Source organism: Rhagoletis zephyria, unplaced genomic scaffold, assembly GCF_001687245.7.
Source record: "Rhagoletis zephyria isolate East Lansing unplaced genomic scaffold, Rhagoletis_zephyria_1.1 Rzeph_scaffold_01666, whole genome shotgun sequence".
In the NCBI taxonomy this organism is placed as follows: Eukaryota; Metazoa; Arthropoda; class Insecta; order Diptera; family Tephritidae; genus Rhagoletis; species Rhagoletis zephyria.
In genome coordinates, this window is record NW_016158750.1 from 85500 (window position 1) to 101952 (window position 16453).

Here is a 16453-nt window from a genome sequence, read left to right on the forward strand (position 1 = left end):
CGAGGACAATACAATTTAAAAGATGTTTTAATCCGCTAGGTGGCGCAGGAGTCGAGATATTTGTAAAACCCGCATTTATGGTCTGATTTGGTTCGTATTTAGAACATTTATTACGTATATGAAAAGAAATTAATCCGAAAAAAATTTTGCCGATAGGTGGCGCAGGAGTCGAGATATTTGGAAAACCCGTATTTATGATCCGATGTGGTTCATATTTAGAACATATATGACTTATATAAAAATAAATAAATCCACAAAAAATTTTGCCGACAGGTGGCGCAGGAGTTGAGATATTTGGAAAACCCGTATTTATGATCCGATTAAGTTCACATTTAGAATGCATATTGCTTACATGAAAAGAAATAACTACACAAAAAATTTTGGCAGTTATGCGGCGCGTGAGTCTATATAATTAAAAATTCGGCATCTGTGCTCAAATTTGGTTTATATTCAGAATAGGTGTATTATCTATTTAAATTGAAATATATTGAAAATTTTGTTTGTTAAGTCAAATTTAGTATAATATTAACTGCAAGATTTCAAAAGACTAAAAAGTAGAAAATAATATTATAGTTAAAAAAACTAAAAACACGCTTTTATTACAACAAGAACTAAAAAGTATAAAATAATTTATAGATATAGCGATTCCGTTTAAGAAGAATAGGAAGTTCCTTAACTTGATTTAATTTAACTTTTTAAATTAGCTAAAAATAGGATTAAAGTGATTGGCCCGTAGTCATAGTGAAAATAAAGTCCCCTGTAAAGTTTGTTGCAGCTTTTTGACATAATTTTGAATGGGATATCTGTAAAAACAAACTGCAACAAACTTTACAGGGGACTTTATTTTGACTATGACTACGGGCCATTCACTTTAATCCTATTTTTAGCTAATTTAAAAAGTTAAATTAAATCAAGTTAGGGAACTTCCTATTCTTCTTAAACGGAATCGCTATATCTATAAATTATTTTATACTTTTTAGTTCTTGTTGTAATAAAAGCGTGTTTTTAGTTTTTTTAACTAAAATATTATTAGATTTTGTCATCGCCGCGCCGAAAATCAACTTGTAGACAGCGGATGCTTGTAGCGGGGCAAGTGTGCAGGGTTCGCGCGAGTTTATGAATGCAAGTTTTTGCTTTATGAATGAATTTCTTGTTCGTTAGAATCGGGAGTTCGGGGAAAAGTAAACGTGGTGTCTGTATGTATTTCGTTGTAGTATTTGTATGTATGTACAGAGGTATTTCGTTTTGATGTTTGTAGAACGCTTGTACAAAGTGTCGATTAAGACACCGATTTCCAATGTCCCGTGGCGTGTATGCTAGAGGTGACGCGTTCATTTTTCGCATGCGGTGGTTGGTTTTGTTGATAGTGATCGAATCCCAGTCGGTGGAATACAATTTTTTATTTTTTTTCTACATTTGCTTTTAAAAATACCTACACAAATTTCCATTAAGTACATACCCTGCAAACCATTTTTTCAGAGTATTCTGCATTGTATAGAAATTTTAATTCGATTTTTTGCCGAATTTTCTAAAATGAAATAAATTACGCACACTTCCATTCTTTTACGAAATTTCGGAAGAAAATCTGAGAACAAACGAAAATAATGGTGCTATGTGAAGAATATCTTTCAGAATTTTTCCAGATTTTTTTTATTTTTCGTACAGAAATTTCTTTCCCCCCTTGTCAACCCCTTCATATAATTTTCTTTGAAAATTCGGAAAAAAATCGTCACAGAAATGAGATACCCGTAACGATTTCCTTAAGATTTCGGGAACTTTGGTTTGCAGGGTACATACTACATATGTATATAGTCAGAAATCGTTGCTAAAAAATTGTTTACAAATGAAAAGCTTTTGATGCAATTTAATTTAATTTGTATGTACAAAGATTTTACACATATTTGATGTAAAAATAAAAGACTGTTTTCGCATAGAGCATGAACCGAGAATTTAAGAAAATTTAGTAGATGTGTGTATACATATCCCGTGCAAACATTTTTTTTAGAGTATTCTGAATTGTAGAGAAATTTTAAAAAATTCGTAAAGATCTCATCCGATTTTTTGCCGAATTTTCTAAAATGAAATAAACTGTGCAGATTTCGATTCTTTTATGAAATTTCGGAAAGAAAATCGGTAAAAGTATGAAAATAATGATGCTGTGTGAAGAATTTCTTGAAGAATTTTTTCAAATTTGACTATTTTTCGTACAGAAATTTCTTTACGAGTTCGTGTCAACCACTTTATAGGTGTAATGTTCTTTGAAGATTCGTAAAAAAATCATTACAGAAATGAGATACTCCTAAAGATTTCGTTAAGATTTCGGGAACTTTAGTTTGCAGGGTCGATACCTTAACTCACAAAGGCCCTAACCAACAATTTTCTTTTTTCACAGATTTTGGTAAGATATGTATATTAAAATACACTTGCACTAAAAATTTTAACGTGGTAGTACCAAAAACAACGGAGTTAGGTATGCCACTTTAAAAAAAAAGTACATAGGAATTTGCAGTTTTTGATTTTATTTTTATAATGTTTTTTTACTTCTCCCTTAAATAATAAAATTTTCTGATTAGGACCTTCGTGAATTAAGGTAACGCACATGTAACATAAAACACACAAAAAATTACCAGAATATCAACTTTGTACAAGGCATTACATTTATTTCTAATTTAAGTCATTTATAATATAATCATATAAAAAGAATTAAACATGAAAAAAAACTATTTTAAAACGAAGATTTGGCAGGTTTTTGGCTTTAAACACACATGTTGCTGGCAAAACACATATCTGTTGCTAAACATTTATTTCTTTGTTTCTACCTCGGAATTTAACAGAATCATGCGATCCAAACGCGTCTGTTAAATTCCATACTAGAAACGTTCTAGATTTCCATTCCACAATGATTTCCACTGAGTCGTTTGCACCTTCTCGTTGTTGAATGTTCTCTGAAATTACTTGCAAAGCCAAGTCTGATTACACTTTCTGTTTCTTTTATGTCAACAATTAAGACCATATTTATTATTGAAGACTTAAAATCCCATCCTGTANATAACGGTAAATTTCAGATATGCTTGAAACTGCAATATTTCGAAATTTAAGGACGCTAGTTTACTTAAAATGTATACACCCCGCCTTATCATGTAGCGGTAGCTTTCGGAAAGGTGGAAAACATATATTTAATACTTGCGCCGGGTATTTAATGTTCGGCTCCGCCCGAACTTAGACTTTTTTACTTGTTTAATTACAACACTTTGTCGCTTTTAATTTAACGTTGTACAACACTACAGGCAAAGACAGTGTAAAGAAGAAATGTGAAAATAGCAGCTGTTTGTTTATTTGACATTCGCGAATTGTAGCAAATGCAAAAAATCCGTATTCAAACGAAAGCGGAGAAAATGCACCAGCGAAAAGTTATTAACTTTTATTAAATCAGGGAGATCTCTCTAAAAATGACAAAAGTATAACTAAAATTATATCACCGGGACTAGCTTGAAAGGCGGGGAGTGCGTGAAAAGTGAAAAATTGTTGGAAGTAGAGGTGAAATATAAAAAAAAGTCGAGGATTATTATAGGTAACGTCACGCAATCGCGGTTGGTGAAGTCATAGCGTTCATACATATGTGGAAATCATAAATTATAAATGTGTAATGGAATTTGAGCAATGAAGAAGTCCCTTTAATCAACGTTATGTGATTGATATAATTAGTTATAACTGCTTGGCATTAATTTAAGCTGGTGAACGACAAAAAGAATGATATATGCACATTGGTTAAACGGTGACTTGTTTTTAAAAGTTAGGAAAGATTGAAAATGATTTCTGGTTAGTGGCACTGCTAGTTGGATGTGTACTTGCTTTGATCATTTCTTGATGGGAGCGGCTTTGACATTGTATAAGGTATTAAACTGCAAATTTCCGTGTGAAAATCACTACTCAACCCACATTCAACAGAAATTTTAGGAAAATTTTGATATAGTGCACTCGAGCGAAAAAACGGGTTATGAGGGCTGTTAAGAGGACGGTATCCACATTCTAAAAGTAAAGATCCCAGACCGCAGACGCTATTATTTAAAAAATAATTAACTGACTATTTCATCCACTCTATTAAAACAGTATTTCTGCGTGTAATTTCTTTCTGCCTAGACGGCTTTCGGCCGCGCTTAGAGATCATAGCCCTCGAATTCTCCTTTTTGTGCTGCCGAAGAATAGTGGCATAAGTATTTTTGGGCAGAACTTCTTTCTGCGTAGGCGGCCATTGGCCAAAGTGATATAGTTAAAGGAACCCTCCCCCAACATCCCCTTAAAAATTACATTAAAAAAAACCTAGTATATTTTGAGAAAAATCAAATAGGTCATTATAGCGAATTCAACCCCAAATTTTAAGCTCAGATAATAGTGAAACTGTAGTGAATATTGTTAAAACGAATTGACAATTTCGCAAAACGTTTAGTTCTTTAACGGAATTCTTGTTAAGTGCAGACCCAAACGGAAAACCTGTGCAGCTTTTTGTCCATAAATTAATAATAAAAATGTTTATATGACTACATATATACAGTCGTTCACAAAATAATTAGGTTACTATATTTTGACCATTTTTTTTACAATTTTTCTTTTATTTATTTAATGCTTATTAATTTTTTATAAAAGTGTAGCTCATTATCTAAATTATAAAAATTCACAAATTTTCATTACAATTTTTATTCAGAATTTTTAGAAAAAAACTATTTACAGTGGTTTTCATATATGTACCTACATACATACATAAGTACAGACACGATTTCTTGACAAGTTTTCGCAATTTTTTAAATTTATTTTGCTACAAAGATATACATATCGTTGTTTAAAGTACAAAACCGCGTATCGTCATTCTGCAAAACCGCGTAACTGATATTTTTTTGCCAAAAATTGGATTTGCTCTCACTAGGTCTTGCCCTAATCCTCGTCAATTCGTCTTGAAATATACTAACCAGAAATGCGATTGCTTTATTGCGCGCTTTTGCATCATCTTGATACGCGACTTTGCATTTTGGTGATACGCGATTTTGTACTTTAAACGACGATATGTAGTTCAAACAATAACCTTTTAACTCGAAAGTATCAAACTTTGTGAAGGATATGTATGTATGCAAGTACATTGAAACTCGACGAATTTCAATAAAAAATAAATAAATCATCAAGACTCCAAACTTTTCAATAAGAATTTCTAAGAATTCGCCTTAATTGTTAATTTTTTTCTGATGATTTTACGCATTTTTTCCATATAAAATATTCTCGAAATTTTTTATATGAAAGAACCACAGAAAATATTAAAAATCGAAGGAATTCTAAGCCGATTCAAACTTCCACAATGCTATACTAATTGAATGCGCTATAAAACTGCATAACAGATTTTTTTTCAGAAATTCTGATTGATTGGTTTGATTTGACATATATTTTAGTAAAAAAAAAAAAAAAAACATTGCGAAAACTTGTAAAAAAGTAAAGGACCTACTTACATATATGACAACCACTGTAAAAAAAAGAAGTGGCCCTACTTATATGACAACTACTGTAAATACAACAGTGAAATGCTCGAAATATGTAACTATCCTGCAGGCATTTGATTTTAACTACTTTAAAATGCATTTGTCTTAAAGCACTTCCAAGTCGGTATTATTCGTGTGAAAGCGCTTTCGTTCTGCACTTCGTATGGGCTTTTTCTTACGGGCTACAAAACTGCATACTCGAAAATTATTTATGGTGATTTCGTTTCTACCAAAAAATTTGACCTTTTGATTGCCCCTTTCTCTTTTTGGTTGGAAGTTTAAATTAAAATTTTGTGTTCGTTTCCTAAAATGTCACACTCTTGTAAGGGAAAAAGGCATATTCTCAGCCCTGTGAAGCTATGTCAGGTGAGATGGTTGCCCTCAAAATCAGATGGTTGTTTAAAACGACAATATTATGAAATGCGTGAGCTAGACAAGGACAAGAAGCCAAAAACATGCCATTTTGCCGGGTTGAGTGTAACATCAAACACATTTTGCACTGGGGAAGGGCAACATTTTTTGGAAGAAACAAAATCACCATTAGAAACTCTGAATAAAAATTTTGAAGTTTTGATTAAAATTGTTTGAATTTTTGTAACTTTATATAAAGTGTGAAATCTTGATTTCTATGGTTTATGTTATAGAATGAACTATGTTTTCATAAATAATTTCTGAAAAAAATTGTTCATGAAAATAATTGTGAATTTTATATTACAACAAGGTGTACATTTACATTTGACACGAACTGTATGTACATAACAGGGAAATCAACTCGTGTGGAACTCCCTGGGAATTTGAGTTTGCGTGGGGAATCAGGTTATGGACTGTTTTTTGTGCGGAATTTCAGTTTACTTGCAGAATCGGGAGATGAACTCCTTTTTGTGAGGAATTAGGTGTTAATTAACTTATTAAAAGTCGCATAAGAAATGCGACTGCAACTAAAAGTACTGATTATGCAATCCTGCAAATTATACAAATTACCGTAGATATAACGAATAAACCCACTTTTTTTATGTGGAAGAAAACCCCAACACTTACGGAAAAAAATATTAAAACGAAAATTTGTAGCCACTTGAAACTTGCACTTTCTGGAATTGAGTGGGCTACAAAACTGCATACTCAAAATCTTTCTAGAAAATCTAATCAAAAAGCTCGATATTTTTACGAAAGTTTATAGATTTTTTTTTTAATATTACACAAAGTTTAAGCTTGGATTTATACGGTTTTATTAAAGAATTAACTATATTTGTATAAAAAAAGCAAATTAATAACAAAAAAAATAAAATAAATAATTATTGTGAAAACTTGTCAAATTTGGCGACCACTGTATGTGTGTAAGCATTATATGTAAATTGTTTTCTTTATTTGTTAACTAACTTTATAAAAGTTTGGTTTGGTCTATGAATACATATATACACTGCCGGAACAAAGTATTGGCACAGCAAATTTTTCACAATATTTATTTATTTATTTTCCGCTAATTTCGTATAAAAATATAGTTTATTCTACAACAAAAAACATAAAAATATAATTCCTAAACTTTCTACTTCTTAATCAGATTTTTTAAGTATGCAGATTTGTAGCCCAATCAATTTTATTATAATAAAGTGCAAGTTTTAAGTAGCTGGGAATTACCGTTGATTTTTGACAATTTTTTTTTCACGCAGTCTCTTCCATAAAACAAATTTTTTTCGAAAATACTTTATATGGAAAAAATGCAAAACACCTTCAACAAAAAAATGCTCAAAAATCAACGCGATTTTTGACTAACTCCGAACTTGCATTTTTTTACTAGAATTTAATGGGCTGCAAAACTGCATACTCAAATTCTAAAAAATCTAATTAATAAATTGAAAATGTTGATGAAAATTTGCTGAATTTTCGCGAGTTTTGCACAAAAATTAGGAATTATATTTTTATGTTTTTTGTTGTTGAATGAACCATATTTTTATACAAAATTGGCGGAAAAATGTTAGAATAAAAATTGTTGCATTAATTGTAAAAAAATTTGCTGTGCCAATACTTTGTTCCGGCAGTGTAGCTGAATTTCATAAAAAAAAAAAAATTAAAAATAAACAGACAGACCAGAAATATGTACACATAAATACACACACATTTTTTTTTGGAAATAAGAAGATATCCATGGGTGGGGAATTTTACGAAATTTCCCACAAAATCGGGGAATTTCATTGTCGAAATCGGGGAATTCTCAAAAACGAGTTGGCGACCTTGGTACATACATACATACTACATTAATAAAATATTATATTATAAAGAAATCAAAAAGCAATAAGTACATATTGAAGATAACTAAAATGTAAATAGCTATTAAAATTATTAAGCAAATGCAACATTTTCATATACAAACTCTCATTTCTATGCAGAATAAAAATATTATGACAAATATTTTTATTTCGCGAAATAGGTATGTTTGTATACGTAAATACATACATACATATGACTGAATAAATAAATGAAATCTGCCCAAATTCATTTAACGAATTTCAAAGCATAAAACAAAAGTAAGTATATGTATGTATAAACAGCAGTATGACATCAGCAGCATCCAACTCATCAATGCCACTCTCAGTGCGAACCCAAACTAAAGGAACAATAAGCACCAGCAAGCAATTGGCATAAATTGGAAAAGCAAGTAAAATGAGTAGGGAGGCAATAACCGCAACACCGACTTCGTTTGCATGCTAAGCATTGCTCGCTGCAAATTTAAATTATTTAAGTTAAAAGGCGGCACTCGACGTTAAAAGCAGAGCACTTAAGCGACGCGGAAGCGGTGGCACACACTCGACNAGGGAGGCAATAACCGCAACACCGACTTCGTTTGCATGCTAAGCATTGCTGACTGCAAATTTAAATTATTTAAGTTAAAAGGCGGCACTCGACGTTAAAAGCAGAGCACTTAAGCGACGCGGAAGCCAACGGCAAATAGCGAAATGTCAGCAGTAAAGACGCGGCCCCAATAGCGCAACGTCGAGTGTTGGCAATATAAATTACCCAACAACTGCAGTCGTGCCGTTAAAAATATACTTAAAAAAAAAACAAAAAAACCAAATAAAAAGTAAAAGTAGCTAAAAATCGAATTTCAATAAATTAAAGCAAAAAAGGAACCAATAGGATTAGAATTTTATACAATTCTCTAAGTAACTAAATAAATTACAAGCTTCGCGCGTGCCCAAAAAAGAAAACAAAAACACGGTACGACGTCGACGAAACCATTCGACGTTCTCTGCCTTATTCGACATTATTGAAATTTTCTTGCTCTCTGCCTCCAGCTCTCTATTAGTCGGGAGATTTGCATTTTCCACACTTTCTTGCTGTTGCTTTGTTAACGTAAATTTTACGTGAATTCTTTGAATGCCCCACCACACTGCCATGGTGGCCGATAGCGAATTTCAGCTACGCGATTTCGATGGCGAAACCGAAGACTCTGACTCTGAGACTGAATTACTCATACGCCACAGCGGACGCGTCCAACAAACGAAGCGAAGCGGGAGCATTGCCACCTCACGCTACTATCTCCATGATTACTCAACATCGCAGCCGACGACGTCAGTGGCTTCATCGTCGTCTATCAGCGGCAAAGCGACGGGCTTCCTCAGCCATTTGTTTGGCAACACAACGAACAGTCTTGGCCGCGCTGCCGGGCAAGTACGTCTCAGAAATGAACGTAGTCGCGAGCGCGATAAATACGCTGCCGCTAGTGCAAGAACGCAAAATCAACAAATACAACAACAGCAAGCAAGAACAGCGGGATATAATTTTGGCGGTTTTGATACGGGATTGGGTACGTCTGCGAAACTGGCGAAATTGGCGCAGACAACGCAAACGTCGTATCGCGGTGGCGGTGGTGCGACGAGTGGCGGGGTGGGAAGCGGTGTCACGGAGTCTGTAGCACTTGGTGTACGTAGCCAAAGTGGTGGCGGCGTTGGCGGTGCACATAAACGTTTCGAAGCAACGGGCACCACGGTCGCGGCTAGTGAAAGTGCTAGTGGGGGTGGCGGTATCGGCGGTGGGGCGGGTGTTGTGCTACAGCAGACAGTCTTAGATGCTGAGAACGGTTCGACGACCGTATATTACCAGAAAAATCGACGACGCAGCAAGGGCAGATCATTGGCAAATTTATGCAAAATGTGCCTATGCGGGTGAGTACCTACTACGAAAAAAAAATATTTGGTTGGTGGAAAAATACTTTCCCTAAGTTATTTACGCGTACGCATGGTGGCTGCTGCTTAAGATGTTTTTTGGCGCAAATGGCTCGATATTATATATATATATATATTTTTATATCTTGTCAAACAAGCGAAACCGAGTGTGTGAGTGAACAGAAAGAAATGTACAAAAACAAAGCTAACATAAAAAAGCGAGCTGTGTTGATTAGCGTCTGCCGCAATGTGAGAATTTGTTGCTAAAAAATTATGCAAATAAAAATAAGACGATTTTGTGTGCCACTTTCGAGTGAGTGAACAGACAATTTAAAAATACTTCATAAAACACAACAACAACAACTCGAATTAACTATAATATCTATGTACATACATAATTCACATAAAATATTCCATATGCTAAATGTGCTTAAAAATCTCAAAGCCTAAAAAATGTGTGAGCGTGAAAACTGCTGGCAAGTATGAAAATAGCATATAGCACAAGCAAATCTATAAAAGAGAGCAAAAAATAAATAAAACAACCTCGTCGAAAGTTGCGTTAGGATTTTAAGTTTTAAATATGTTAATAGCAAACAAAATCTTTTTAAGACAAGGTTTCTAAATATGGACAAAATCGAATCAATAATATCTTGACTACTGCGCCACCTACCTGAAAATTGTTTTTAGGAGTTGTTCCCTTTTATGTAAGTAATATACATATATACATATATATATATATTATAAATATATAAAATAAATCAAACCATAGAGGCTGGTTTTGGAAATATATCGACCCACGCGCCACCTACCATCTAAATTTTTTGAAGAGTTATTTCTTTTGATGTAGTCAATATAAATTTCAAACCATTTTTGGGCCATATCCGTACAAAAATCAAAGTTTTTGTCTTTTGTATGAAAGCTATCCTAAATATTTGTCGAGTCGCATAAATAATGTCAAATTCGGATTCCTCGCACCAAAAAACCCCTAAATCGTATTTTCAGAGCAATCAAAAATCGGAAGAACTTCGCTCAAAACGGGTCCCGCCTAAAAATTTGAATTTGATACTACTCTATTAAATGTCCCACTTAACTTAGAAAAATGACTATCACCCCACTAAATTCAGCATACCCGAATTACCTTTACTAACTAGGTCGTCGGCCTGTTCAAAATGAAAAGATTTATGTTATTTATGGACAATTATATTCAACAATTTTATTGAGCTTAAAGAAAACACTTTGAGTTACATTTACAAGCTAAAAATTTTCATTAAAAACGGCCTTAAGCTCAATCAAATTGTTGAATAAAAAGTTTTACTTTCGTGCACAGTGTAGTTAAATGTTAAAGAAAACACTTTGAGTTACATTTACAAGCTAAAATTGCATAAACAGGTTTGCCCTAAAATTATAGCAAACTGGCTATAAAAATTATAGCAAACAAAAATTTGCAAAGGTGCTAAAAAGGCGCTTGAATATTAAATAAGCAATAACTAACTAGCTATAATTTTATGGGGGAGTGTCTACCAGAGGTGCGCTCGACTTCTGTCATATCAATCTCAATGTTTACAAAGCAACCTTTAGCATCTCTAACGATTTCATGAGTGCATAGCATGCCATATGTTATAAGCTAGTGCTTTAGCCGTAATTTTATAAGAAAAAATTAAAGTATTAAATATTTATAGAAATATGTGTACATACATAGTTATCGATATGCACACACAGAATCTCTGCCGCAAAAATTGCTTCAAGCACTTGCTATAATTTTATAGCGACCGTCAAACCATTGTAAGACAAAGTGTTATAGCAATAATATTTATTAAATATAAAATGCTTAGTTCATGTGTCTGTACCATGCATAAGCTGCTGCGGGTCTTTTTTTTGTTTTTTTTTTTTTTAATCAACACCATTTTGTAAACAATCAAATGTAGTAATAATTCTGTGCGAAAAATAGCACAATCTCAATGTAAATATTTAGCTACGAATGCTTATGGCAGCTGGAATCGTCAAATGACTTTCAGCGTTAGACTAATGTTTATTGCCATGAGATTCGAAATTATGATATCATTAAAAGCGAAAATATATTTCATGTGGTCTGAATTAAAATAGTTCCAACATACATATAGTACGAATAGTATCAGTAGTGCGTTTATGTCTACCATATGTACATTGAATATATGGGGCGTTCCATACCAAAATGGACGGATTGATGGACAAACATAAATAATAAATAAATATGAAATTTGAGCTTGATTAATACATTTTTAAAAACTTTACAACACAAAAACAAAAACAAATCGATTGAATAGTTTTCCAAATAACTCGAGAACAGGGCGAGGAAAAAATTTAAAAAAAATCAAACATACACACATCGAAATTCTCTAGGAAAACAAATATTTTTAAAATGTTTTTTCTTGAAAAATTTTTCACATACAAAGTTTTTGAAAAAAAAAAATTAGTTTTTGAAAATATGCCATCCAAACATAAAAAATAAATGTTTCTGTTCATAGAGAATTTTTTATGTGTGTATGTGTGATTTTTTTTTCAAATTTTTTCCTCGCTCTGTTCTCGAGATATTTAGAAACCTATTAAATCGATTTGGTTTTGTGGTTGTGCTGTAAATTTATGTATTAATCAAGCTCAAATTTCATATTTATTTATTATTTATGTTTATGCATAAACCCTAAAAATGTGAAACAAATCAAACACATGAAGTGTGAACCCCGTCGATTTTGGTATGGAACGCCCCATATACAGATTTGTATATATTTTTTTGGATTTCTCACTTTTCATTGTGATTTATTTTTAAATACTTTTTCAATCAAGCGTCTAAATCTGCTGATTGCGCGCATGCTGAAAATCCAGTTCGGCCTGTTTAGTTTAGTGTGGCAATGAATTTTTTATTTATTTTTTGTCTCCATTTTCGTTGTTCCTTCTAATGATTGGTTTTTAGTTACGTATTTTACTCGTTATGCTAAGTCTTATTTAAATTCAAGTCTCGAATTTGTTTCCATTTACAAGGTCAAAGTTATCGAGCTGCTGCGTGCTTTTGGCGGTCAGTAAACTAATCATATGTATGCTCTTTCTAAAAATTGAATGCTTTCAATTGGCTCGTAAATATGGATTTTATTGGAGCCAATTCAAAAAATGCCAAATATTTAAACTGCGGTTGTCCCGCTTTTATTCGCATACATTTTCGCTCCAGTAATAAACTAAATTCGAAAGCAATTTGAAATCATTTAAAGTTTTAAAAGCATAACAAATAAGCAAATTAAAGATTTCGCCAAAACAAAATCTTTTATTGCGCTGTGTCTTCTCTTCGACTTCTATAGTATATTTGTGCCTCAACTTTTAAAACTTTGCCCATTTTCTGCTACCTTAGTGGCCCATTCTAATCATTGGCGCGAATCGTCAAGTTTCGTTTTTGGTTTTCGTTGTTTTTTTTTTTATTTGTTACGCGTTTCGGTGCTTAAACATGGCCTAATAACGAAAAGAAAAAAAAAACTGCTGAAACAATACACAAAAAAGTTACAGGCCACCGAGCGAGCAAATAACATTAGCTACTTAAAACAACAATAACACGACCAACAGTCACATTTTGTGCTGAGGAATTTTTTTTTTCGTTTTCACCTTCTACATACCCAATCCATAGCTGAGCTGCAGAAATAGTAGAAACCGAAATGTGAAGATAAAGAATGCTGTGTGTGACAGAAAAGAGTAAGAAAAAAATAAATAAATAATCAAACGTTTCGCTGACGTCGGCGCGTCTAAAGCGCGACTTAAGCAAGGCGGCTACTGACGAAGCAGTTGCGTGTCACAGTGTCTCGGGGTTGAAGAAATACGGTAAAATTGGGGAGCTTTGAAATCCTATCAGATCTAATGAAGCAGAAGCGGAATGTCCGAATTTAATATCAATGGCCCGTTCCAGAGTTGAATACATTAAGGATTATCCAGTCGACTCCAAATTATCAACTAAACTAAACTAAAATTGGATATATGTATGTACATACAGTGGGCAACAAATGTCTACGTACAGAGAATTTTGAATGAATACAAAATTTTATTCTTATTTCTTTTCGCTCATGTCTCGTAAAAGTATATTTCAGATAAAAAAAAAAAAAAAATCGTAAAAATAAAACTTCAAACTCTGCAAAATTCAATAAATTTGCATAAAACTTGCACGCAGTTTTCCCATACAAAGTATATTCGACTGATTCTTTATATGGAAGTAAATGCCCAGCTCCGTCAAAAAATCAACTATACTTACCAACTTGAAACTTGCAAATTATTATACTAAAATTTAATGGGCTGCAAAACTGCATATAGAAATATAATTAGAAGGTGAAAGTTTGTAAAGTTATTGATTTTTCCTGGGTTGTGAACAAAGCATAGAAGTTTTATTTTTATGATTGTATGTTTTTATGTATGTATGTTGTAGCTTTTATAAAACATTAACATAACATATGTAGCTATTTGAATGAAATTTTCATTGCATCTAAACACTGTGCACTGCCTCGCCTCAATGCTAACCAGTGAATGGAATTATGCAATGAGCAGAGAAAACAAATAACAGAAAAAACGCTGAAAAGTAACAAACTTTGTTGCATAGCAACTACGTATGTATGTATGTATGTATATTTGTAAGCTACAAAAAGGTTTCACGAGTACTAAGCTTCGAACAGTTCAGCGGCATGCAATGAACGAATCAGAATTATATTGACGTAAAGTATTTTAAATTGGAAATTATTAGAATTCAGCTCAAGAAGTGTATAGAAAAATTAGTTTTTTGTGTATTATAAAAAAACTCGAATAGAAAAGTCTGTGTTTTAGCTTAAAATTTGTACTTAGCCAGAAGTGAGCGCAAATTGAATATGCGGTTGTCAACGATAAAAATATACCTATGCTATAATTTTTACAGAAAACAAAAATTACGCTCTTTCTTAGTAGTCATTTTACATTAAAAATTGCTATAATTTTATAGAAGGATACATTTTCTTAAGAAAATACTTGAAATGCCTTTTAAACAAATACATTTATCCTATTTAAAGCATACAAAATTCTTGCTTTTTAAGTTTAACAACATAAAAAAAATACTTTTCGTTTAATAAATGCAAATTTTCGTTTCCCATAATCTTGTTGTAATTTTATAGCATGTCTAAATTCGTCCAGCCAAAATTGTATCGTTTACTAGTGCCTAGGCTAGCGTTGCAAAATAAATTTCAGGTAAAAAATTTAAATTTAATTTGCCACAGGGCGCTAAAAAGTGCTGTTGTAAAACGGTGCCTGTCTTCGAATCAAATATAAATAAAATAAAATAATAGTTTAAAAAACTAAAACCTCGCTATTATAATTTCCATTGGTACTGTCATCAGGTATGTAACTTAAGAATAGAAATCGCTGCATCTTTTAGGCGCATCAATATTACATAGTTACATCCCGAGCTAATAAAAGGGAGGTAAAAAGAAGCTTATTCAATTATCCTATAATTTTATAGCATACAAATATCACGCTATCTAAGTTATACAGCATTCAAAAAAGTAATTTTCGTTAGATAAATGCAAATTTTTATTTTCCATAATCTTGCTATAATTTTATAGCAAGCTAAAATTCGCCAAACAAAAATTTTACCATTTTATTATATTTGTTTCACCTAAAAAATTTAAATATAATTTACTACAGGAAGCTAAAATTTGCTATTGTAAAACGTTGCATGCCTTCGAATCAAATATAAATTAAAAAATAAGCCTTTTTAATTATCCTATAATTTTATAACATACAAAATTCTATGTCTTCTAAATTGGACAACGTTCAAAAAAGCAATTTTGGTTGCATAATTTTGTAGCAAATCCAAATTCGCTCCCACAAGAGTTTTTGGTAATAATTTCATAGTATATTAAAGTTTCTTTAAAAAATGTATGTGATGTTGCTATGTTACCACATTATATCTTCATAAATTTAAAATCAACCACTTGTAGCAAACTCTTCTTTTTTTCCATGTTTTGTAAAAATAAAACAGAAAACGTGCCATGTTTTATCATTGACGCCCCCCCGCTTCTCACATATTTTACTTCCAAATTCATTTTAAATTTGTTTCATTTTCCAACACAGCGGAGTAGTACTTTTCCATCATTTTATCTGCAGAAACTGCTGCAGCAGCATGCCTCAATAACAACTAAAAATTTACACGAATTACAGAAAAAATTGTATAACGTTAAAGCACTTTTGCGGAACCTTGGAGTACATAAATATTATCACATCATACTTATGTACATACATATGTACTGTACATTAGGGTGCATCAATCTTCATATAAAAAGAAAAGTCGGTACAGTTCGCCCATCGGAATTATAAAATGTATGTATTGTATTTTAAGACTTCCGCCAAAATACTTCGTGCGATAATTTTAGTTAAAAAAAATATATATTTCATTACCTCAGATGTTAGGAGAGTTTAAGCCTAAAAGGTCTGCATAAAAATATTTCAACATTTTATCAACGGAATCAAACCACATAATGACATTTTCGAAGATATTTTCTGGTGGAAAAATTGCAACTTTTTTGTTGAGGCACCCTAATGTACATATACGTACACACAAGTACATATTTATTGCTAAGTGCATAATGATTCCAAGTACAAAATCATTGTCTAAGAAACTTCTTCATTCAAACACCAAATTTTGACAACAAAAAAGACACAGATACCTAAAAGAGTTTGTTTTTAACAAAATGTTGTCTGTACTTATACACGCTTATAACATACGATATCTACATATAATAC

At 32.3% G+C, this 16453-nt stretch overlaps 1 protein-coding gene across 9 annotated transcripts in view; it reads left to right on the forward strand.

The window, feature by feature from the left end:
- LOC108364765 (AF4/FMR2 family member 4) overlaps nt 1-9976 on the forward strand; it is a 16962-nt gene extending 6986 nt beyond the window's left edge. Inside the window, exons 1-2 of one of the 9 annotated variants that reach the window (XR_001847809.1) lie at nt 3260-3894; nt 8069-8323. Coding sequence is in view for 1 of the 9 variants with exons in the window: in XM_017618593.1 (XP_017474082.1) it covers nt 8895-9686 (792 nt within the window). In the remaining 8 variants the exon portion in view is untranslated. Of the gene's footprint in view, nt 1-3259; nt 3895-8068; nt 8324-8812 lie in introns of those variants that run through there. The other 8 variants (XR_001847810.1, XR_001847811.1, XR_001847812.1 and 5 more) reach the window with 8 other exon arrangements.
- The last annotated feature ends 6477 nt before the right edge of the window (nt 9977-16453 follow it).